Source organism: Muntiacus reevesi, chromosome 1, assembly GCF_963930625.1.
Source record: "Muntiacus reevesi chromosome 1, mMunRee1.1, whole genome shotgun sequence".
Taxonomy (NCBI): Eukaryota; Metazoa; Chordata; class Mammalia; order Artiodactyla; family Cervidae; genus Muntiacus; species Muntiacus reevesi.
In genome coordinates, this window is record NC_089249.1 from 94,221,345 (window position 1) to 94,246,205 (window position 24,861).

At 44.6% G+C, this 24,861-nt stretch overlaps 1 protein-coding gene across 1 annotated transcript in view; it reads right to left on the reverse strand.

Annotated features, from left to right (window-relative positions):
• CHI3L2 (chitinase 3 like 2) overlaps positions 1-24,634 on the reverse strand; it is a 29,576-nt gene extending 4,942 nt beyond the window's left edge. The window contains exons 1-11 of the mRNA XM_065903277.1: positions 24,595-24,634; positions 22,437-22,466; positions 21,731-21,932; positions 21,382-21,438; positions 17,134-17,284; positions 16,435-16,559; positions 15,857-15,986; positions 14,411-14,593; positions 11,754-11,870; positions 10,749-10,888; positions 9,995-10,093 (exon numbers count right to left, since the gene is read on the reverse strand). Coding sequence (XP_065759349.1) covers positions 9,995-10,093; positions 10,749-10,888; positions 11,754-11,870; positions 14,411-14,593; positions 15,857-15,986; positions 16,435-16,559; positions 17,134-17,284; positions 21,382-21,438; positions 21,731-21,932; positions 22,437-22,466; positions 24,595-24,634 — 1,274 coding nt within the window. The remainder of the gene's footprint in view (positions 1-9,994; positions 10,094-10,748; positions 10,889-11,753; positions 11,871-14,410; positions 14,594-15,856; positions 15,987-16,434; positions 16,560-17,133; positions 17,285-21,381; positions 21,439-21,730; positions 21,933-22,436; positions 22,467-24,594) is intronic.
• Between the last annotated feature and the right edge of the window lie 227 nt (positions 24,635-24,861).

Sequence of the window (24,861 nt, forward strand, 5' to 3'; positions counted from 1 at the left end):
CCCCAGGGGTTCTTGTTAACCAGGGATCAAGCTGGCATCTCCTGAGTCTCCTGCATCGGCAGGCAGATTCTTTAACACTGAGCCACCAGGCAAGCACAAGTATTGGCTACTGAAAACAAAAAGAAAAATTAGGCAAGCTCCTTGCCATCAAAGAACTCAGAACCTGTTGGGAAATCAAACCTATAAGCACAATCAAACCTCAGTGCAATGCAATGACACAAGCAATAAAGTATGCAAACTATTCTAGAAAACAAATCAGGGAAGATTTCTGCAGAGAGATAATATTTGGATAGCTCTCTGTGTTTCCTCTAGGCTTCTTTGGGATTTGTGCTTTCTTCTCCCTGTCATGGGGCTTCCCTGGTGGTTCAGACGGTAAAGAATCTGTCTGCAATGCAAGAGACCAGGGTTTGATCCCTGGGTCGGGAAGATCCCCTGGAGAAGGGAATGGCAACCCACTTCAGTATTCTTGCCTTGGGAATTCCATGGACAGAGGAGTCTGGTGGGCTACAGTCCACAGGGTACACACACACACACACACACACACACACACACACACACACACACACACACTCATACCTATCTCTGCATGTATTACACTGATGGCACTAGTTTATTGGTTTGCCCACTAGACTATGAACTCCCTGAGGGCAAGGCCTGTGCTTACACTGCTGAAACTCCACTACCCAGTCCAGTGCTTGGCACATGATCTACTCTCTATTAACATGTGTTGAATGAACAGACCCAAAAGACAATCCAAAGTGGTGGAGAAGGGTATAAGAGGCAATAAAGGTGGAGAGGGGTGGGCAGGCAGAGGTCACTTCTGGTAGCAAACTCTTCACACTGAGAACTAGAACTCACCTTTTCCAGAACCAGTTTTGCTCTACTTCTCAACTAAAATGATGGTCCTAAATTTTATTTTCATTCAAGCTATTAATACCTAGTCATACCCAGGATGAGCCATTGTGCCTGGCCCAGTGGCCAATCTCATTGGGCTCCTACCCACAGTCTGGGCGTCATCTCTGGGGGTGAGTTAGCCCTGGAGGAATTGCATGAACTCTTTAAGATCTTGTCTGCCTTCCTCCCTAGGACCCTCACACCTGTCCCCAGAGTGTTCATTCAGAAAAACCTCGATCTCACCCATTTTTTTCTGCTAACTGTTCCTGTTAATTAATCTTAGTCCAGTCTATGCACTGAGCTCCCTCTGTGGTTGGCAGAACATGGGGATCAGAATGGCTAGCCCAAGTCTTTCATCATCCTACATGAGAAAATGGCCTTGTTCTGCTGCACCAGAGAGATCCACTTTCTTTCCCCTCTGAAGCTCTTGGGTGCTCACTGGGCCCTTCCGTCCTCCCTCTCTCCCTCTTCCTTCCTTCCCCACTATGTTATGAACCCAAGAAGCTGCCAGAGAGAAAGGGGACAAGGAAGCCTTGGAGTGAAGAGAGCTAGGGTGGAACAGAGTAAACGGAGGAGAGGAAGCTGGTACTCTGAAAGCTCAGCTGGGCCTCCTGGGACAGACTCACCAGCAAGAAGCAGGAATTTGCCATTTTAATGGAAAGTGCTCCATGCACGTTCCAAGGCTGAATGGGCACTCGACAGCTTTTTATAGGTAGCACTGCAGACCTTGCCACTGCACACCTGGCTCCCCTCAGCAAGCAAGCTGGCAGCCCAGAAATAAAGGGATATGAGGGGGCACGTGGCTCCCATTTACCCTCTGAATCTTATCTGTGTTTACCCTCTTAGACAATCAACCCCGAGACACAATGGAGACTTCGTAGGTACAACCTTAAAAGGCTATTGACTGAAGATACATTTAGGAAAATGGCTTATCTGGCACAGGCAGAAGGCAGGCCTTGGGTTCAAGGTCACTGCAGGTCAGAGTGGGCCCCACAGGTCAAAAGGGACCATCTGCACTCTACAGGAGGAGTGTGGACAAGCAAAGTGAGTCTGCATTTGACCAGGGTTTGTCCCTGACTGGACAATGGGAGATGGTCCTGCCCAGCCTCCTGCTCTTTGATTCCATTGTAGCAGTATATGTCAGGTAATGGCTAGAAGTTTGTGGGGTTTCACCAAGTCTGGAATGAGAAAGTATCACTTTCCAAACTTGCTTCTGTTTAATTGAAGGTTGCTTGGTCTACAGAAGAGGGAAGAAATTCGCGGATGGGTGGGGCACACATTTCTAGTTAGGCTTTGATTCAGAAGGAAGAAGCAGCAAGGCCTGGGACAAGGCCCCAGAGAGCCGTAAAAATCAGAGAAAACATAGCTGTAAAAATCCCTGCACACCGCGGCCACCAAAAAAAAAAAAACAAAAACCCTGCAGATCGAGGCTGAGAATCTCAATGTTTTAGGACCTGCCTCCCTTCACTCCACTCCACTCCCAGCCTAACTACCCAGACAGAAGGGGATGCACCTACCGGAAGCCCACCACAAGGTCACATCCCAGGTGTCCAGACTGTGTCTCAGGATCACTCAGCCGCAGAAGGCAATGAGAGGAGCAAAAGTGTGGTTTTACCCTTGGCGCTGACACCAGCCCCAGGACATCCACTTAGTCTGCCTAAAATCCCAGTTGTGGGTGGCATCGCTGGCTGCACTCTGGGTGACACCTCCCACTTAGAGATCTATCAGGTGAGTGTACAAGGTCTTCAGAAAGATGCTGATCAGACTGTCGGGAGCTTCTAATTCAGACTCAATCTGGGTTCACAGAGAATACAGGGACGGAACCTACAGACTTCAATACAAGTACTCCTAGGGCTATTATCCAGTTTCTTCTGACCTTTCCCAGACCTTAGACTCGCTTGGCCTCTGGTCATTGACTGCTAAGAACTTGATGCATTAACTAACTAGAATTGGCCCAGTCCTAAAAATAATAATAACAGCTAACATTTACTCAGCACATGCAATGTGCCAGGTGATTAATTCACTTAATACTAAAACAACAACAACAACAAAACCTTTTGAGGCAGATACTATTATTGCCTTGCCATCCCTTTTACAGACTGGGGAAACTGAGGTTTAAGGGAACTTAAGTAAAATGCCCGCGGTCACACTGAGAAGCTGAGCTCAGATCCAAGCAGACACAGCCTGCCCCTGGGGCCTGGAGTCTCTTACTCCACTCCCCTTCATCCACACCATCCCATGGAACTATCAGCTATAAAGATGTACAACCTGAGAGTTGTGAGTTAAGTTTTATTTGGAAGAAAATGAGGACTGCCGCCCTGGAGACTGTACCTCAGATAGCTCTGAGACATGCTCCAAAGGGGTGGCAGGGAAAGGTCAATATATAAGATTTTGGTGAAGCGGGAGTTCCATGCAATCAAACGCTTACCTTACAAGAGGTTTTCTGTAGTCATGAAGAGCTGATGTCATCAGGAAGGCATTTAGTACTTTCCCAGATGTGAAGAAAAGCTATGTCAAATCTATAGTTAAACCTATGGTTTTTCCAGCAGTCATGTATGGATGTGAGAGTTGGATCATAAAGAAAGCTCAGCACTGAAGAACTGATGCTTTTGAACTGTGGAGTTGGAGAGGACTCTTCAGAGTCTCTTGGACAACAAGGAGATCAAACCAGTTAATCTTAAAAGAAATCAGTCCTGAATATTCATTGGAAGGACTGATGTTGAAGCTGAAACTCCAATACTTTGGCCACCTGATGTGAAGAACTGACTCATTTGAAAAGACCCTGATGTTGGGAAAGATTGAAGGCAAGAGGAGAAGTGGATAATAGAGGATGAGATGGTTGGATGGCATCACCAACTCAATTGACATGAGTCTGAGCAAACTCTGGGAGATGGTGATGGACAGGGAAGCCTAGCATGCTGCAGTCCATGGGGTTGCAAAGAGTCGGACACGACTGAGTGACTAAACTGAACTGAGAGTTAATGAGATAAGATTGGTCACTTAAGAGAAGAGTTATCCACATTAGACTTTTGCAGAATTTATGTTTGTTTCCCTGGAGCACAGAGTGCCTCATCTTCCACCAGCTGCAGCAGCAAAGGCTTAAATGTCTGCAGAGGCAGGTGGCAAATGCCCTTAAAGCATCAATGGTTCCTCTTTGGTAGAGAACACTTAGACTTAAAAGATCTCCTTAAAGGAGTTGTTTTAGGGGTGGGAGAGAGGAGGAGAAGGTTGATCAGGGTTTCTGTCCAATCTCAGCTGAACAAAAGGTCCTAATCTCCTTACCCTCCTCCTGGATATTTGCAAAGCAAATTGTTCTCTCCTCACAGCCAGTATGAGAAAGGAATGCATAGAGTTCAGGGCTTAGAGCTCAAGACACAGACCTTCCGTGGACTCTGGGGTTCCATGAAAGGCCAAGGTTAATATGTTGGGCAGCTGTCCATGATAACCAATGTGACAACAAACACAAGTACCAGCCTTCCTTACCCCTCATGCCTCTGGCAGCAAGCATGCTTATTATTCCCATTTTACAGAGAAAACAGTGGGGCACAGAGAGGGTAAATAACGTGACCAAAGTCACATGGTCAGTGAGTTAGAGCAAAGCCAGGGTGTGCACTCAGGCAGCCTGACTCTCAGTTATCTCACTCCTCTGCTTCTGGAGAATGCAATAATCAGAGGAAGCAAAGGTCTGAGCCAGTGTTAGAAAATCAGAGAAGTGCCCTCAAGCAATGTCTAAGTTAAAAGATCAGAGCTCTCAGGCAGCATTTGGGGGCCCTGGGGACAAAGTTCCCTCGTCTCCAGCTGCGCTGTACACCTCTGTTCCTTCATGTGTACATCTGACATGTTCTCAATCATAAAGGAATAAATCCCCCTTTCAACTTAAAAAACTGCACAATATGAGAGTTTCAAGTTAAGTTTTATTTGGGGCGAAAAGAGGACTATAGCCTAGGAGATAGTACTTCAGATAGCTCTGAGAAACTGAGGTAGAGATAACTAGGCAGTCAGTGTAGAACTCTGAGACCTCCATCTTGTTTTCAGTAAACATCCAGCTCCATTGTCCTGAATTCCTGGAATGTGTGTTTAGTCAGATCCAGGGAAGGGCAATAATTAAATTCTGTTCCATTTGCTTGAGGGTAAAACAAGTGATGAACTTTAATCTTAAACCATACATCTAGTCCATGGTAAAATGGCCAGAGGGCATGAAAAAGGGTGGTGACTTAATCCAAGGATCAAGAGAAGCCATAAAGATATTAAGTATCTCCACCTTTAAATTGATTGGTTAGAAATAATGTGACTTAAGGAAGGATATAAAAACTGATGTAAGACCCACCTTGGGGGAACTTTTTAACCCCTCTCAGTGTCTATACTGAGGGCTTTGTATTTTCCTCCTCTTTAATAAATCCTCTTCTTGCTTCTGTGAGTGTTTGCGTGTTCCTGGATTCCATTCTTCGGCTCCATGGACAAGAACTCGGATTCTCCTCTCAAAACTGCTCCAAAAGAGTAAGGGGAAGGACAGAAGGATTTTGGTGAAGGGGGAATACATGCAATCAAGCACTTATTCTTTTTTTACTGAAGGTTTCTGCTAGTCACGAGGAGCAGCCACCACCACGAAGGAAGGATTTTAGTGCTTTTCTAGATATGAGCAGATACAAGAATTGGGTTCATAAAATTGGCTCCTTAAAATGTCTAACTATCTGAAGACCTGTTCTGCCAGTTTTTAGAGCATGGAGTGCCTCATTTCTGCTCTTCATCTTGAGTTCCTTTCAGGGGGCTTTGAAAATCAGTAACTACAGCAGCACATGATTTAATCCTTTAGAGGGAGATGGCAAGTGCCCATGTCAAGTGCCAATTTATAGCTGACACCCTAGTAATCCTACTCTCTCTCTCCTTCAGATCCTATAGCCATCTCTAAGCACCTCCTCTGCAGAAATTCTGGTCCTGCCACCACTTAGGTATATGACGTTACATTCCCTGAGCCCCAATCAGCTCATCTGAAAATTGGGTTTATACACCACCTTTATAAGCCAAGGGGATTAAGTGTGCACATGAAGTGTTGCTCAAAGTTTAGGGTAAGGGACTTCCCTGTCAGTCCAGTGGTTAAGACTCCACACTTCCTCTGCAGGGGGCATGTGTTGGATCCCTGGTTGGGGAACTAGATGCCATATGCTACGCAACCAAAAATAAACAAGTAGATAGATAGATAAAAGAAAGTTTAGGGTAAAATTCATTTTTTTTAATGAGAGGGAGAGAAGTGGGAGAATGAGGGGAAACACAATTTATCCTGAAATTAGGGTCTGAATTCAAAAACAGCCTTAGACTTCAAGCAGCTTTAGACCCTGCTTTGGGAACTATGCTTTAGAGAAAGAATTGCAAGCTTTTCCATAAAAGGCTAGTTTTCATATTTTAGGCTTTGTAGGCCATCCTGAGGGCTTCCCATGTGGCGCTAGTGGTGAAGAACACACCTGCCAGTGCCGGCAGCATAAGAGATGTGTGTTCAATCCCTGGGTTGGGAAAATCTCCTGGAGGAGGGCATGGCAACCCACTCCAGTATTCTTGCCTGGAGAAACCCATGGACAGAGGAGCCTGGTGGGTTACAATCCATAGGGTTGCAAAGAATCGGACATGACAGAAGTGACTTAGCAAGCACAGACACAGAATCTGTAGCAGCTTCTCAACCCTGCCATTGTGGAGAGAAAGCAGCCATAGACAATATGTAAAAAATTAGGTGGAGCTGTGTTCCTGTAAAAGTTTATTCACAGAAGCAAGCAGTGGTTAGATTTGACCCATCGGCCACAGTTTGCTACTCCCTGCTTTTGGTGTTTCCACTCTGGTCCTCCTCTAGCTACAGCCTTCATCATGAGGTGAGGAGACGGCAGGGCTAAGGGCATATCCTTAGCCCTGGAGCCCACACCCCTGCTCTTTTAAATCCTAATCCAGATACCCAGGGTTCCTGCACTAGTAGACAAACAGCCTGTTCCCGCTTCCAGGTCCTGTGCAGCCCTTTTCCCTGTTCACTCATCCTGAGTGTGGACCACAAGGCTGGTGTGAACACACTTGGCAGAGGATCTGGGTATGCCTGTGTGTGTGTGCGCGTGTGCTGGCGTGGAGTGAAGACAAACTTTGGATGCAAAAGCCAAGATGTCTGTGTTGCAGGAAGAGGGACACCTTCCAGAGCCCAAGAGTGTATTCTTGTCTAACACTCAGAAATGAGTCATCCGAGGAGACACAGGATCTTACAAAGCAAGGGACTTTATTGGAGAAAGGCACCAGGCAGAGGGCAGGAAGGTAAGGGGAACCCAGCAGGGCTGCTCTACCACATGTCCCTCAGTCTCGAGTTTTATGGAGATGGGGTTAGTTTCTGGGTTGTTTCCAGCCACTCCCTCTGAATCAGGGCCACTCCCTCTGAATCAGGGTGCTCCTTGGTGGCACATGCATTGCTCAGCCAAGATGGATTTCAGTGAGGGTTCTGGGAAGTGGTAGGACACATGGAGTCTCCTTTTGAGTTTTCTTGAATTCTTCCAGTTGGTGATGGCTTGTTAGTTCCATGTTCCTTACCAGGACCTCCTGTTGTAAAATAACTCATGCAAATGGTTACTATAGTGCCTGGCAGGGTGGGCAATTTCAGTCATTGTTTCCCCTAACAACTTCCCCTTCCATCAACATCTGCCAGTGTGTATGTGAGGTCCTTGCCCTCTGAATCAGGGCTTTAGATGGGAAGGGAAAGGGGCTACCAGTGGGCTGGGAACCAAGGCCACAAGCTGCTGCATTCTGGCACAGAATTTTGAGGAGTCTGGGAATTCTAAATTCAAACCTGGTCTTTTGGGTCATTGCAAAATCATATTTGTTAAGAGTATAAATCATATTTTATCCCTTGGCTGTTAAATATTTAGACTTATGATATGCAGGCCTACACTTGTACCCATAAATGGTGGGAGAGGACAGCCTTATACCACAAGGTCCAAGATTACACAAAGGAGGCCACACTGGCTGGAACAAAATGCTTTTTCTTTATTGTACCTCAAGGGGACCAGTCAGCAGCTGCAGGAGAACAAAGCCAGACCCAGTCTGAGGTCTGAGAGAAAGTCAAGGGGAGACTTGGAGAAGAGACACCCTGAGGGCCTCATCTAACCTCTAAGAATCCCACACACGAATTCCTGCACCAGGAGTACGCAGCAAGGTCACCTTACCTACTTAGTTATGAGTTAAGCCTGGAAACAAAAGAAAGTATTTCAAAGCCCAATCAGTAACATAAGGCCTCATTCAAGTTACTAAGACATAGATGTTCAGAATTGAAAGGCTGCTGCCCAATCATATAGTTTAGGAAATTTTGCACTCGTCTGGGCCCCTCTCCAGGACAGTATGGCCAGTCCTCTCCAGTTGTCTGTCTGCAGTGATTTCCAGCGTCCCGCTCCTCCACTGAGATGATGTCAGCACACCGGGTTGGTCAGCCACACTCTCAGCTGCACAGGGAGATACAGGATTTGCTTACAGAGCCCGGGACCCAGGGATGGAGCAGCAGCCAAATCACCTGCTGCTAAGGCAATAATGGGCATGGTCATCAATAATGACCATGAGAACTCCTGACTGTCCAGACTAAAACAAGATCTAGAGAATGGACTTGTGGACACAGCGGAGGAAGGAGAGAGTGGAACAAATAGAGAAAGTAACATAGACATGCCGGGAACCGTTATGGCACGTCCCGCCCGTGACGGGGTCATGAAGAAAATACCAGGCAGGCAAGGCTGTCCGGGACCCCATCCATGACGAGGTCACAAGGAAAATACCTGACAGGCAAGGCCGTCTAGGATAAGGGACCCTCCAGGTTGGCCTCGGCCTCTACCCTACCCTATATCCTCCCCCCTTCTTCTGCTGTTGTTCTTATTTGCCCTGCTGCAGATTCTTGTGTTGCCTGTCAAGAGTTCTCCTGCTCCTCTTTCACTGAATAAAGACCAACTTAAAAACTAATTAATAAATCTCCTGGATGCTGGTACCTTATGAAGGGGCCAGGGATGAAGGAAATGCTTCAATTCAAACCCTTTTGCTGGCATTCTGGCTTGTTTGATAAATGTGTGTTCTCATTGCACAAAATGCTCATGATTGTTCTAAACATCCTAAGTACAGTACGCTAACAAAAGAAACTATTAAGTATAGGCCCCTTCGCGGGGTGAGAAAAGCTCCACAAATATTATAGCCACAAATGTGCCTAATAGGAAATAGTTTAGATAGAGATTAGCTGGCGACTTCTTGCAGGTGGTTAACTTTTAGACTAAGAGCCTGTTTTGTGCCGTATCTGCTGTTTTTGCAGTCCTTTGCATTTCTGTTCTGTAAAAATGTAATCCTATCTAGTTCCCATAGAGATGATGCTTATTAGAAAGAAAATAGATTAATTATAAGAAAAACAGGGTCGGCTACTGAAGTTGCTTAAGTCGCACCAGGTGCAAGCCATAAATTGTCAACAGGCCTGAAAGTCAAAAGATATTATACATAGAGATTAACCATTAAAAAGGCCCTAATAGGCACAGAGCCCTTTGGGGGGTGAGGAAGCCTATTAGAAAATACAAAAAATATTGTTTTAAAAGTGGTTATTAGATCAACGTTTGATTGATGTTAATGTGCTGAGGTTGTGCAATGGAAACTATTGTTAATACAGTTGGAGATCTAGTAAAATAAGAGTTTAGCCCTAGTGTAAAAACAATAAGATAATTGTTAATTTTAACCAGGAGTGCTAAACAGGGGCTGCCTCACCAGAGCCACGGAGTCTTTGTGTGTTAAACTTTTTAGACAAATTTAGCTGAGAATTTCTGCAAAAAGACTGACTTTATGTCAACAGGATTGTATTTCTATTATGTTACAACTTGTTGTACCATGAGACTGCCACTTTTCTGTTTTCTGCTAACCTCAAGGCCAGAAGATAATGTAAAAAAAAATCTATGGGAAAAGACTCTCATAAACAAAAAATATACAGAGCACACCTGGTTTCGTGAAGGACAAGCTGATGTAATGCTAAACTAAGTCTGTATGCTTATCTGCCCCTTAGAAGTGTACCAACTTAGGGTATAAAGGCTACAGTGAAAAATAAAGCAACTGCCAGACTCTGCCGCACCTTCCTGGTCTGGTCCCTCTCTCTCTCTTTTTCTTTCTCTCTCTCTCTCTCATTCGCCGACGCCGTTCATCCTGAGGGTTCCCCTGGATCCTGCTGGGGCTAGACCCCGGCATAGACATATGTACACTATCATGTGTAAAATAGATAACTGATGAGAAGCTGCTGAATAACACAGGGAGCCCAGCCAGGCACTCCGTGACAACTTAGAGGAGTGGGCTGGGGTGAGGGGAGGGAGGCCCAAGAGGGAGGTGATGCATGTGTAATTATGGCTGATTTGCATTGTTGTACGGCAGCAACCATCACAACATTTTAAATCAAATTTCCTCCAATTAAAAAAAAACTGTGGATGGGGAGAGGGATAGAGCATTAATAACAACTGAGATTGGATTTCTCAGCAGTCAACTGGGGCTAAAGTCAGATTTATTCTAATTTAGAAAATTAAAACAGGCTGATGATTTTGTAGTGAAGAATTGCGGTGGAGTAAATGTTTATGCCCACTCTACATGAAAAGAAAACCCTTAGCTTAGACTGTGCTCAATAAATGGTAGCCAAATTACTATTGTTATACGTTAGGTCATTGGAAGCTCACCAAAAGAACAGAATCAGACTAATCAATAAGAAAAAGGAGAACACAAGATCCAAAGGAATTTGAGAATTCATCAGTCCAAATATGTGAAAACTACCTCCCCCAGTCTCCTGTGTCCCGCTCTGCCCAGCTCTCTGCCCACTCTCAGTCTGTCCTAAATTCTGTTACCTTTCTAGAGAGCCAAGACTCCTCTTGACAGCTTGAACAAGGGGGTAGGGGCCCTGGCTGCAGAATTTGCCGGTGAAGTCATCCATGTCAATAGACCAGATCATGGCCCCTCCCAGGTTTAGATTCTTTAGAAACTGAACCTGAGGGGAGCACAGAAGGGTATACTGAGGTTAGAGGGGGCCCTTAAAGGCCCAAGACCCGAGTCAGGTTCACAGGAGGCTTTGAGCTTAGAATGTAGCAGTAGATTTACACCTTATGGAGTCATGGATTCCCTGAAGGAAAGGGTTGCTTGGGAAGGCTTATAAAATGAAGAGAGAGCCACCCGCTATTAATCACCTCTCATGGAATAATCACATCCCAGGTCCAAAACCTAGACCTCTAGGATGAGGAGTAGAAACTAGGAAATCACTAGCAAGATTTCAATTACCATGGGGTTGTCAATTACACTGATGCCTTTGTCTTGCTTTGCACCTGGAAAGCAAAATTCTTAGCAACGTCTAAGAACAACCTTGTAGGCTGTAGCCCGCCAGGCTCCTCTGTCCATGGGATTTTCCAGGTAAGAATACTGAAGTGGGTTGCCATTTCCTTCTCCAAAGAACTGGTAGACTCAGAAATCGGAGCCTCGTAATCCATGAGAGAGACTGAAGGGTCTGTCCTGAGATGAACAGCCAGGTGAGTGACCATTCTGTATAGGCACCAATGTCTCCTTTGCTCTTTTCCCCTTCTTCTCCTCCTCCCTTCTCTCCACTCCTTGCTTCTCCCTTTATTCTTAATTCTTTCTTGCATCTTTTCCACCTCTCCTGCATGTACTATAGGTGCTCACAGGTATAACTTAGAATCATGACTAGCTTTGCACCATGGAGGCTTCTCTCCTTCCACACAGAGTACTGTGGCATTTGATCACACACCCTATTCCCAAAGCACAGGAGTGTTCTGCTGTCCCAGAGCCTCTTGCTTGGGGACAACTGTCCCATAGCCTCTTGCTCTCTCAGAACCCAGACATACCTTGGTCTCCACACTCTCCACATCATCATAGCCCACCCACTGGTTCCCTTTGACTGCATAGGGAACTTGCTGATCCTGGAGCCTTGTGATCTTGGCTCCTTGTAGGAACTGGCAGATCTGGTAAGGAAAGGAGGAGCAAGAAGTTCAGTAATGGGCTCTTCTTGAAATTTATTGAGATAAAAGGGGAAGGTAAGGGTCTTGGGGACAATATCAGAATCTTTACTCCAGGAATCAATGAGAGAAACGATCAGATACAACATGCAGAATGGATGGTTCAAGGTGAAACTTTGGAAACTGTTGATGCTAAGGCCTCATCAAGAGGAACCACAAACAGCTAGAGGGCAGAGAGTACTTGAATTCCACATCAGGCCTCAGTATTGATCAGTAAATCTTCCCATGTCTTCATTTGCAAAATGGAAACAATTATAATTATGTATCTTATATACCTACCTTACAATATTGTTAGGATCAACTGAACTAATACATGTTAGGAAAAAGAAGACAACTTTGAAAACAATAAAGTGCTTTACAGACACGTGGCATCACAATGCTCTTCACCATCAGTCCCCACCTTGTAGCTTATCCCCACTTCAGCTCTCCCTCTGTCCCTTCCCCCCTCCACTGTGCCTGTGCTGGGATTCCCCTTCTATCATCAGCTATTTTTCTCGATAGCAGAAGTAAGAGCTACTAAAAAAGATACATCTTCATTGCAAAGCGCATTTTAAAGCCACACAGAAAACTCATTTTGTTTTGCTTACTCTTTTTAGATTATTTACACCCATGTTTGTCTCGATGAGACCCCATGGACTATAACCCGCCAGGCTTCTCTGTCCATGGGTTTCTCCAGGCAAGAATAGTGGAGTGGGTTGCTATTTCCTTCTCTATTGCCTCAATGAGGATGATAAATGGAAAGCTGAATATTTAAAGAAACATCTATTTGTCAAAGTTATAATGATGTAGGGTGATACACTGACAATCAAGTTAAATTTTCCATGCAATAGGGGAGTGTGTATCCAGTGGTATGCTCTAAAATCCTTCCAGCAGATTCTGAGCACTGACCTCTCTTATTCCTTATATTAAGTGATTCAGTGAGGACTCTGATGATGACTCATACCCTTTTCCCCTTGTCAGCTCAACTGATGGTTCTTCTGTCATTCCCCCATGCGAGGTGAGGCGAAAAATTGAGCATTACACTCAGAGTATCTCAGTGGATGCCAAGACCCTCAGTAGCAGTTCATAGCATGCCCATGCCAGTGATGAGGGGATATACTAGGACTCCAAGGGGAAACCAAGATGTAGGATGTTATTCTTTCCTTACCTGATCAAACTCTTTCCTATCCTTCAAGATCCAGCATACACCTCTCCTCTTCTATGGAGCCTTCCAAATCACCCATTTCTGAACTCGTGGCCCTCCACATTGGCCACTTAATCATACCTTGTTTTGCAATACCTACGTAATGTTATTAACTCTGATAGTTTTAAAACTCTTATTTAACTAGTTTCATTTGTATTCTACATTCTTTCCACCTGGACAGTAAGCCCTTTGAGACAAGGATGAAGAGTGAGTTATTTCTAGCTCTCAAAGGACCCAGTCTTTGAGGTATGGGAGCTACCCAAGAGTTTCTGTTGGTTGAATTACTGTTTGACTCTTAGAGCTTCTTATACATTAAAACTTTTTTTCTCCAGATTGAGGAGCAGAAAGGAAAGATGGTCTTAACAGCCAAACACCTTTGATAGTTATCTCTATGATATTAAGTCTGACTGCGGGACAGAATCTGACATATTTGACAGTTCTTCGCTTCTTTTTATTTAATTATTTTTAATCGAAAGTTAATTGCTTTATAGTATTGTGTTGGTTTCTGGCTCCTCTCTTCTTGAAACACCAACTTCTCACTCTATTCTTTGGCAGAGAACACTCTGGGTTCTGCCTGCCTTCTTGTAGATGTTGTCAATTTCATTAAAGTTCTCCTCTTCCTCTGCCTAACCCTTAAGTACAAGAGGTCCTTGGGTTTTGTGTTTCTTGCACTTTGACTTCACCACAGGGAGGCCTGGCATGCTGCGATTCATGGGGTTGCAAAAGAGTCGGACACGACTGAGCGACTGAACTGAACTGAACTGAACCATCTTTCTGCTGATAGTTTTAGAAGCTACATCTCCAGCACAGGCTGGTCTCTTGTGGTCCATAGCCACATACCTAACCACTCACCTTTTATTTATACATCCCACAGGTACTTGGATGTCCCACTTGCTCCTCAAACTCAGCATGTCCAAAACTGATCTTATGATTGGAAAAAATGCTCACTATGCTCCTTCATATCTTCCCCAACTCAGTAAAAATGGCATTACCATCTACTTAGTTGCCCAAGTGAAAAACGTGGAATAGTCTCCCTTTTTCAATCTCCCATACCTGTTTCACCTATCCCCATTCCCCAGTAGTTCCACCTCCTCTCCAGATTTCAGCTAACACCACTTCCTCCAGGAAGCATTCCCTGACCCCCTCCCAAGCCAGGGTGCAGAGCTCCTCTTACGTGTTCCAATAGCACTCCATACTTTCCTTCCCAGCCCTCAGGATGTGTTTCTCTGTTATTGTCAGATTGAAGCTGGAATGCCTATCCAGACACAGGGGGCAGCTGAGGGCACAGGGAGGCTCCAGGTACCTCATAATAAGCCAGAAAGCCTGAAGATTTGGTGATGGGGCCAGCGGCTCCAGGACCGGAGGCAGGGGCCCCCACGGCAGTTTCCGCAGAGGCCAGGGTAAAAGAACGTCCATACGTGGGGATGCCCATGACCACCTTCTCCGCAGGCATCCCCTTCTTTATCCAGTATCCCACAGCATACTCCTAGAAAAGGAAGATAGACTGAGGCCCAGCCTGTATGGGAAAGAAAGCTGTCAGGCCTTACTGAGCCTCCAACCCAAATTCACAGAAGGGCCTCCATGATTCCGTCTCTACATCAGAGATTATGGAGGATCCCAATGGAACCAGAGTGTTTATTCTAATGCCGTTAATGCTCTTCAGCACCAAGTGACCAACTCAGCTTTTTCTAATCATGAAAGAAAACTGAACAATGAATCAGAAAAGAAATCAGGCAAGTGACCTAGAAAACATGAAATCAAGGTTGTCACCATCTATCCTTCCCCTTTGAGTCAACTACTTATGTAATTTGTCTACACTATGACTGGTTGTGTTACCGATGAAGGTGATGGGGGCTGTGGCCATCAGACCCTAGCCTGTGAGGCTTCAGAATGACATCAGGTCCAAGAGGCAAGAGAAGAGGTAAGAGGCTAGTTTGGGCCTTACTGGCTTCCAGAACAGAATAAGGGGTTACAGAAGATGAGGGTATGTCTCCTCATCCTTAAAAATTGTTGAGAGAGAGGAAAGAATGAAGTGGGCTTGGTTTGATGTGACTTGATCATATGGTGTTCTAGAAAACCCCAGACTAGAAATCAGTATACCCAGCTTGGACTGATTCATTTTGTAATTTTAAATATGAAGGCTTGGAAATATACAACCCAGCCATTTCTTCCTGCCCAATTTTAGGAATACATCCACATGTACCATGACAACAACAAAACTGTTTTGTTAATGACTTTTTTTCCTTGTATTTTCCATTTTCTACCACTTTTCAGGATATTCACACCAGCAAGAACTTGAAGAGCCAATTAATTTGCCAGGTTTTCATTTCATCATCTATGAAGTGAAAGTAATGCTTCCTGACCAGCCAATCTCAGATTATTTTGAAGATCAAATTAAATAGGGAATGTGGGCACATACAGGAGAGTACTAAGTTCTGTACCTCCATGTGGGTTTCAGGAAATGTATCGAGGATGGAGAATTAAGAGAAGACTGGTGTGACTGACACCTTGAGTCAGAGAAAAGTTTAGGACATTTCAGTTAAAGTCCTCTGACATTTTCTAGGTGACATTATACTGTGCCTGGTCCAAGCATTTTTCCTGTTCTCACCAGCTTGCAGGGTTATCTGAGTCCCTCTTGGGCAATGCATCTCCCCCTCAGTTTGAGACAGAATTAACTCTAGACGACCTGCACGGTCCTCAGCTTCTCCCACAGCCAGTGTACCCACCACTCTTTCTCCCTAAGACTCACCACATTGTAGTAGGAGCTTGTCTGTCTGTCCAGCTGCCCCTTTCTCAGGGGGCTGTTGTGGCCAGTGACAAGGGGCTTTTCCCAAGACCCATGGAAGTCAAAAGACAAGAGGTTGATGAAATCCAGGTCTCTAGATTGCCAAAAGCAAAAGAAGAGATTCTGTGATGAGCAGAGGTAGAAGCAACTACAGTCGAGCCTTGAACACTGCATGTTTGAGCTGCAAAGTCCACTTTTATACTGCAGAACAGTAAATACTATGGAACCACATGGTCTGGCGTTGGCTGAATCCACAGATGAGGAGGATACAAAGGGCTGACTGTAAATTACACAGTTATTAGCGAGGATTAGCCCTCGCTTTGTTCGAGGGTCAACTGTACACATATTCATGTAGAGCTTTGGATGCTGTTAGAAGGATTGAAATTAGCCATTAAGGAGAAGTTCCTGGCTGGATGATGTGGTTAGGACAGTGACTTCATGCTTTCCCTTCTCCCTTCATCCCTCAGACAATATTGACACGCATCACTTGAGTGGGCCAGGCTGGCAGCAGAGGGATGGAGGGGGTGATCCAGTGTACTTACTTTGCCAATTCCTTGATCTGATAGCTGTTGTCAATCATCTGCCTCCCTGCAGAAACTCCTGCAGTCAAGAGAAGCCTTTCTTTGGTGGATTTTACAAAGTCCTGCTGAAAAGCTTCTGCTAACTTCTGTGAAAAACAGAAAGCCCACAAGAAGTCAGTTCTCCCTCCCAGAGCACAGACCTAAGATTCTTACCTGATTTGAAATTTCTAGAACCACATTAGATGGAAAGATCAAAACTTTTCTCTCCATTCCCACATGGACATGCCTCCTTCCTCAAGCTCAGGAATGTGCACATTATGCAGGAGGACCACCAGTCTCACTGTACTCAAGAACTACCTGGGTTTCCTGCTAGTAGATTCTCTGATCTATGCGATAGAACTTTATGAGACTATTCCAGCGCTCAGGAGAGTCTACGGCTCTATACTCTTTTACATGGATGTTGCTTCGTTTCGGTGTTGTTTATTTTATAAAGAGGCTCTGTTCTTTGATTTATAAAATAAAATTTGATTATAAAATAAAAATTCTTTTATTCTATAAAGAGGCTTTGTCCTTGCACTAAACTAGGTCCAAGGGCTTTTCCTTCATGAATTGGGGCTTCTGGAAGGAAGAGACTATCTTCCAACAAGAGCCAGTATCTTCATTTTTTTCTCCTGGTATGGCCATGGGTTTCACGTAAGTGTAACATGGAGTTTGCCTTACATGAATCAGCACAGTGAAATGAGTGTTGTCTTTTACATTTGGGTAGATCCAACTTATGTCCAGTCCATCAAAGTTATGATTCCTCAGAAATAGGATTACAGAGTTGACAAATTTCAAGGTTGATGAAGAAGATTCAACCATGGGATGGAACCTGGGTAGAAGCAAGACAGATGTTTCTTGGAAAGAAGTAGACATAACACAACACATTTTTTTTCTTTTTTACAGAAATCCTGATATCATCTGCCTTTCCCCAATATTTTCTCACTAGTTTTCTATCCCAACCCCTGCCTCTTTTGGAACAAATGGGGAGAGAACGGATTGCTGGGCCAGAAAATCAGTGGAGTTGGGTAGAGGAAGACTGGGTTTTCTGCAGCCCTTTCTGCAGGATAATGAAGCTGCCTATGGCAGAGACTCTCCTTCACCAAGCTTTAGTCGTTTGGTCGCTAAGTCATGTCCGACTCTTTGCGACTCTGTGGACTGTAGCCCGCCAGGATCCTCTGTCCATAGGATTCTCAGGCAAAAATACTGGGGTGGGTTGCCATTTCCTTCTCCAGGGGATCTTTATGACCTAGGGATCAAACCCGTATCTCCTGCATTAGCAGGTGGATTCTTGACCACAGCCTCCGGGGAAGCCCAAACTTTAGTCCAAGTCCCCTGAATTCTCTTCTCAACTCAGCCTTGACCTTGGGCTTCTGTCCCTATATTTGCAGAATCCTAAATCAGCTTAATGAGAATCCCTCACCCTTGGTATCAGATCACCCTCAATATTATCCTCACCCCCTACCATCCCCCAGGTGATATCTTATCATCCTGACCTACCTTCAGCAAGAGTTCTGTTGAGTCAGTTTCAGGAAGAATCTCCCTAGCCCTAATGTTTCCTCTTAGTAATTTTCCATCCACTGACCCTCACCCACACCCTGCTTCTTGGCTATAAATCCACTTTTGCCTCCGCTGTATCCAGCATTGAGTCCAGTACTATCCTGAGGTCTCCTTTCCCCTATTACAATACTTCCTGAATAAAATCTGTTTTTCCCTCTTTAATTGCTATCCACCTCTGACTTTCTTTAACATTGTACACCATTGAAAAAGCGATTTGCAGTGTGATGCGCTGAGGGTCAAAAGATCTGGATTTGAGTCCCAGGTCAGAGTCCTTTCTAGTGACCTCTTTGTCACCAACTAACTCTCTGGGTTCAGTCTGGCCCATCTTTAAAATAGGACTAAAGACACTGATCCTGCCTCATCTATCTCAAAGTGACCACATTTTGGAAAGCTTCCTTAAAGGAGAGCTGGACTTCATAGGAACTTCTCTTTCCCCACACAAGCAACCCAGTCCTGAATAAGCAACCCAGGTATCCGCAGTCCCTTCTCATGAAAAACCAGGAGGACCCTAAGCCGCAGCAACCCTCAAGGGCTTTCATCTGATCTGGAATTCTTAAGCCAGAAAGTTGACTCTGAGCTGCCCATGCGGGGTACCTGTGCTCCACAACAAGGTTTAAAATCCAAATCTGTAGACAAGATATCAGTATGCTCCAGAGGACGTATCCTTTGACTTGTATCACTTCCCACCTCTCGCAATACCTCCCATCCCAGACAGATTCAGAGTCTTGAATTCATTTGTTTCAATCAATATTAAATTGAAGATTTGCCTGTATGTTATAGCTTATACATAGGATCTAAAAAATTAAACAAACAAATGTATGCATCAGAAGAGAAAGAGACTCACAGATGTAGAGAACAAAATAATGGTTACCAGCGGGGAAAGGGAAGGGTAGAGAGGTTAGATAAGGGTATGGGATTAAGAGACATAAACTACTATGTATAAAATAAATAAAGATATTATTAAATATTAAACAGTACAAGAAAATGTAGCCATTATTTAAATGGAGTATAACCTGTAAAAATATTGACTCGCTATGTTGTATGCCTGAAGCTAATATAATATTGTAACTATACTCCCATACATTTTTTTTTTAAAAATGAGGATTTTATTTCTCTATATATCTCAGCAGCACAGTGGAGGAAATAGCAAAACCAGGCCTATTAGCTGAAAGCCAGTGGTAGAAGTAGGTTTGTAACTTTTCTCTTGTATTTCAAAAGTGTTCACAGTGATTAGAAGAAAAGCAAGAGATACCCCTTTTAGAGAGCAGTTGCATCTGATGCTCCGATCAGAGGTGCTCTGATGCTCTGGGCAGAAGCCTCCAGTTTTAGGAAAGACAGCCATTCAACAGAGAAGCAAGTCTGTGTGGTACAAATCTTTAAGTGCTGCTGCATGGCACCTGGCACAAAGACTGGCATTTATCTAATAATAGTGACAAAGTTAACAAATAACAATAATTATTGCAGCCATGGGCCCTTATCGCACATCAGCACCACCTAAACAGTTTGTTTGTATTGCCCGCCCTCACAACTTCATCTTTAAGTTGATTCTGTTATTTTCTTCATTGTGAATTTTTTTAGAAAATGAAGCATAATGACATTATAAAATTGCCTTTAACAAAAGAGAAGAAATTGCCTAAAGTCAAACAACTTGCACACAGCTTGCATATAGCTAAAGAGAAATCCAAACCAAATTTTTTAATCTCCAGAGTCCTAAACTAAACTAATATACAAGGAGTACTTAACAAATTACTTATTAGAAAATGAATGCATGCATGTAAAAATGAATGAATGAAGATATTTTTAATTGAATCAAGGATAAACAAGTATTATGAATGAGAGAGAATCTGGGAATCAGAAGGATAGTCACCATGAAAACCCATTAAAAGCTGACCGGAGACCATGATGAGGTTAATGTAGAACCAAATAAGTTAGATGGGTTGATCTTTTTTCTGTCTGTGTTTAGAAATTGTGTTGCTAAGTATTTTATAAGTTTTGAACTGGTAAAGACTTTAAAAATTAATTAGGTCAATCCTATTATTTCATAGGTGAATGTATTCAGGATAAAAGAAGAAGGGAAATGAAGGAAAAGTTGGCATTAGTTAATTGAATGATAACTAAGGCAGGCACACGACATACATTACCTCATTCAAAATCTTTGCCCACACCTTATGAAATAGATGTTGTGATATACATTTTACAGATGGGTAAACTGAGCTCAGAGAGGTATGTTAGCTTCCCCTAGGTAACTCATCTACATAGGTCTTCTAATGTTACTTCTTTCCCCTGTTTACTCCCACTAGAGAGAATACTGACCAGCTGCACAAAAAAGATGTCTTATCAGATTTCTTGCAAAAGCTGAAAACCTCTGCTGGCTAAGATTAAGATCTCTCAGCTTTTTAAAATGCTAGCACTTAAAAAAAAAAAATTAAAGCAGAAGGAATTCAAAGTTAGATTAACTGTATTTGAAGATTGCAAAAAGATTCCTTTCTTCTTTACAGATTTGTGTTTATTTAGCTCTTAATGCAAATGGAGTATCATTTTCCTGTGAAGGGAAGTATAATTTGTAATATATGTTTCAAATTAATAGCTATTCTGCTTTTAAGCAAGATGAACCCAATTGTCCCTATGCTCTGCACTTTCAGGCCATCCAGCTACACAGCCATAGCCCAGGAAACCATGGTTCCCTGACAGCTGCTGGTCAAGGACTTGGTTTTAGGAAAGCACTCACCTGACCCCCACTCAATGTGAAAGGCAAGCCCTCAAATCCCTTAAACCCTTAAAAAATTAAATTTCACAACTAAAACCGTCTCCCCATAGTCCATCAGGTGAATTACTCCCAGCTCGGTTTCTTAAGCTCCTGCAGAGTTCCTTCCAAGATGTCTGAAAACATAGGGCTATGCCTCAACTTGTGACAAAATTCAGATCAGTTTTGCCATCTAAGCCAAGGAAAGGCTTTTCTAAAGCCCAATTCAACGTCTGTTTTCAAGAGTAGGAAAAGCAGTGACAATTAGAAATTACCCGTACCATGACTTTCCTGGTGCTCTAGTGGTTAAGAATCTGCCTGCCAAGGCAAGTGATGCTGGTTTGATCCTTGCTCTGAGGAACTAAGATGCCACACGCCATGGGGCAATGAAGCCCGTGTACCACAGCTGCTGAGTCCACGTGCCGCAACTACTGAGCCTGTGTGCCCTGGCCCGTGCTCCACAGAGAGAAGCCACCACAGTGAGAAGCCTAGGCACCCCCGCTCACCACAGTTAGAGAAAGCCTGTGCGTAGCTACAAAGACCCAGGGCACCACCCCCCAAACAAGGAAAACAGAGAAGAAATTACATGTCAGAATGAACAAAAAATAAAGAGACTGTGATCTTACCCTTTGGAACCAAACAGATACCCTCCAATGGACAAGAGAATTTTCACCTTGGGATTCCTGGAATAGAAAAATAAGCTGATCATTTCTTTGCTGGCTGCCAGGGAAAATTTGCCTACAGAGTTAGGGCTAGAATGTGGATAAATGGGCCCTGGCTGCTTAGCAGCTAAGTTTAGTGAAAGGATGAGGCAGAGGGAAGAAGAACAGGAAGGATCGGGGTTATACCCAAGGAAATATACATGAATAAATGCACAAATGAGTGAAAAGAGACGGAAGGCCTTAGGCCCAGTTTAGAGCTATCTTCTCTCCCCCAAAACCCACCCTGGGTGCTCCCCACTCCTCTCCTACTGACTTGGTTTTGAGATTGTTGATGGTCTGGTAAAGCTTCGCCTCATTCTTGTCCTTGATGATGACCTTGTTGTTAGTGATGCTGGCAAATGAGTAAATGAGGTGAGAACACAGGAAGGGGTCAGTGCTCTCAAAGGTGAACTTCCCTGGTTCCTGCCTGTCTTGTGACCAGTTGGTAAAGTAGCAAACCAGTTTGTAGGCAGATCCTGGAGGAGAGGGAAGAGGGACAATGGGGAACCCGGTGTGATGACCTCAGAGCCCAGACTGCCGCAAGTTTCTTCCCCAAGCCATCGCCTGCTTTACTTATTCAGTCAGAACCTCTGAGGGTCATTCAGCCTGGGCCCTCTGGTTTGGAGGCTCTTGAGCATCCAGACTCCAGTTAAGAGACACATTGAGAGACATATATATCATCCACATGGCTTACATTCCCAGAGCACTGAGATTTAGTGTGGATGGACAGATGGATAACACAGTGAAATAAGTAGATAGAGAGATGATACACAATATTGAGGTCAGTGAGAGACAGAGAGACAGATTCAAAGGACAGAAGCAGAGCCATGGATGCAGAAAGAGATACACAGAATAAAAACTCGGAGTCATCAATATGTTAATGTCAGAACCTAGGAGAGTCATAAGAAGAGAAGTAAACCCAACATCAGAAAGGACACAGCCCAGGGGACCCAGGAAGAAGTAACTCACAGACTACTTACCTTCCTGAAGAAGCAACAAGACCACTAAACCTGTAAGAGGTGGACAGGAAGGAAATTTGTTGAGCCCAGTGTGTGGGTGTGCCTACGTGAAACATATAGTTGTGCTTCCTCTGAGCAACCCAACCACAGCTGCTGAGGTCCCTCTATAGCGCTTTGAGGTACCCAGTCCTTGGGTGTCTTGCAGAGTCTACAGCCCTACAGGGAAACATTTTCCAAGCTGGGAATTCATTCACCCATTCATTCATCCAGCAAAAATTTATTGAACCACCTGCTCTGTGCCAAGTGTTACCCTGGAAACTGGAGAAACAAGGATGAAGTCAAGGCCATCCCTGTATTCATGGGGCTCACAGCCTAGTCTGGAAGTGAATATAGTTAAGGTGGCCAAATAGTTTATTGTCCAGTCAGACTCTTTGGAAAATGAAAAGGAGCATTATTAATCATTTCCCTGTGGGCAACAGTGTGGACCAGAACTCTCCTGGGTGAACTGAGATGAATAGTCGCCCTGTGTGCAGACAGCTAACTCTTAAGGTGAATGGAGGAGCGTGAGCTGGCTCTGGTAGTGCTCTAAGCCTTCCTGTTTGAGATCCTGTCCAGCCTCTTCTCCACAGGACACCTCCCCTGGAAGGACTGGTAAGACCGTCATAGCCTTCATTATTCTGCTGAAGGAAAGGAGAGGGCAGGACTCTGGTCCTGGAAACCTCCCCCAAAAGGCAAGAGTCCTTGAACTATGACCCCTTCCCTGGGGACATTGTCTAGAATTACCCACACTAGGACATTTGAAGGGTTTGAAAATGGACGGAAAGACAGTTAACAATGAAACGAATGGTGACAGGAATAGCAATGGGAGAGATAATTGGCAGTGACACGACATTCGGCATATAATATGCCGAATGCTGCTTGGCAAATTATAGTTTAGGGGTAGGTCTTAAAGAACATAAAAAGTTCATAGACAGGACTTCCCTGGTGGTCCAATGGTTAAGAAACTGCCTGCCAATGCAGGGGAGGAGGGTTCAATCCCTGGTCTGGGAAGATCCCGCATACCACCAAGCAACAAAGCCCATGTGCCACAACCACTGAGTCCGCGCGCTAAAGCCTGTGCTCTGCGACAGGAGAAACCACCACGATGAGAAGCCTGTGCACCCCAGCTACAGAGCAACCCCTGGTTACCGCAACTAGAGAAAGCCCACCCACAGCAACGAAGACCCAGCACAGCCAAAATCAATAAATAAACCTTGGGAAAAAATGAGATGAAACTTTGGGTGACAGCTGCTGAAGTGGGTGCCTTCCTCACAGAGCTTGGGTCTGGGGAAGTGAACTCTAGGGTTCTGTCCTGCTGACTCATGTCACTTTTAGGCAGAGCAGGTAGGGATCTGGTCCTCCACATACCCACTAAGCAGGTAGGAGAATGCTCACTGCCTCATCTGCGGTCAGGTTGGCCTCCAGGCCCATTTCAAAAGGCAGGCTCCCTGTGGGCTGCTCCGCCAAGGACTCAAGGCTGAGAACCTCAACAGGAAACTCAAAATGCTCTTGCCATTTCCAAGTGGGTAGGCATGGCTCAAGAGCATAGACAAGCAGGAAGAGGTAAGGACACGATGAAACGGCTCCTTTTCCTCCGTAAGGCACACTCTGTTTCCTCCCGGCACAGTTCTCTTCTTCACCCATAGCCCTATGTATTTAGTCTCATCCCTACCTTTATCCAATTTCCCAGCCACCACCAAAGTCAGAGTTTTGGATCAGAACTTTAGAACTGAAAGACGGTTTTAGAAAGCATCTCCCAATGAATAATTCTGCAGACAAGAAATATGAGGTCTCCATAGTTTTAAAATGTGCAGAAAGTATGGTCCATGAATTATGGGACTCCCAAGACAGTGCTCGCACATCACCATCTGGACAAGAGACACCTCTGTGCAAATGCATACAGGCTGACAACACCCATGATGGGCTGAAGGGCTTTGGCCACTGCTGCTCCCTTGCCCATCTGGGAAAGATCAGATGGTCCCTGATGCAGTTGTCTTGGCTCAATAAGTATTGATAAGGAGGTGAGCAGAGAGACTGGAGTCCCAGAAGAAGACGACCATTTCTTCTATTGGTCTAAGTTATCTAGGTTATACCTTCTCTCCTCATTAACCTCCTGCTACATTATCAGCCCAGAGCTCACCTTCCCAGAAAGACTTCTGATCCATGGCGCTCACTCCCATATCCCTGGTCAGTTTCTCTGGGATGCCCATACTCTGGGCCTTTTATGCCTCTGAGTTTTCGACAACCTCTCTTATGGGAAGGAAGCAAGGAGAAGTCCAGGAGATGCCAGGGACTTCCCCTGGCAAATCTGCCTTGTGAAACTTCCTGGCAATGAGACTCAGGTTTGAGCAATGCCAATTGTCCAAAAAAAATGCTGCACTGGGGACAACCACTGAGAGGTCCTTTT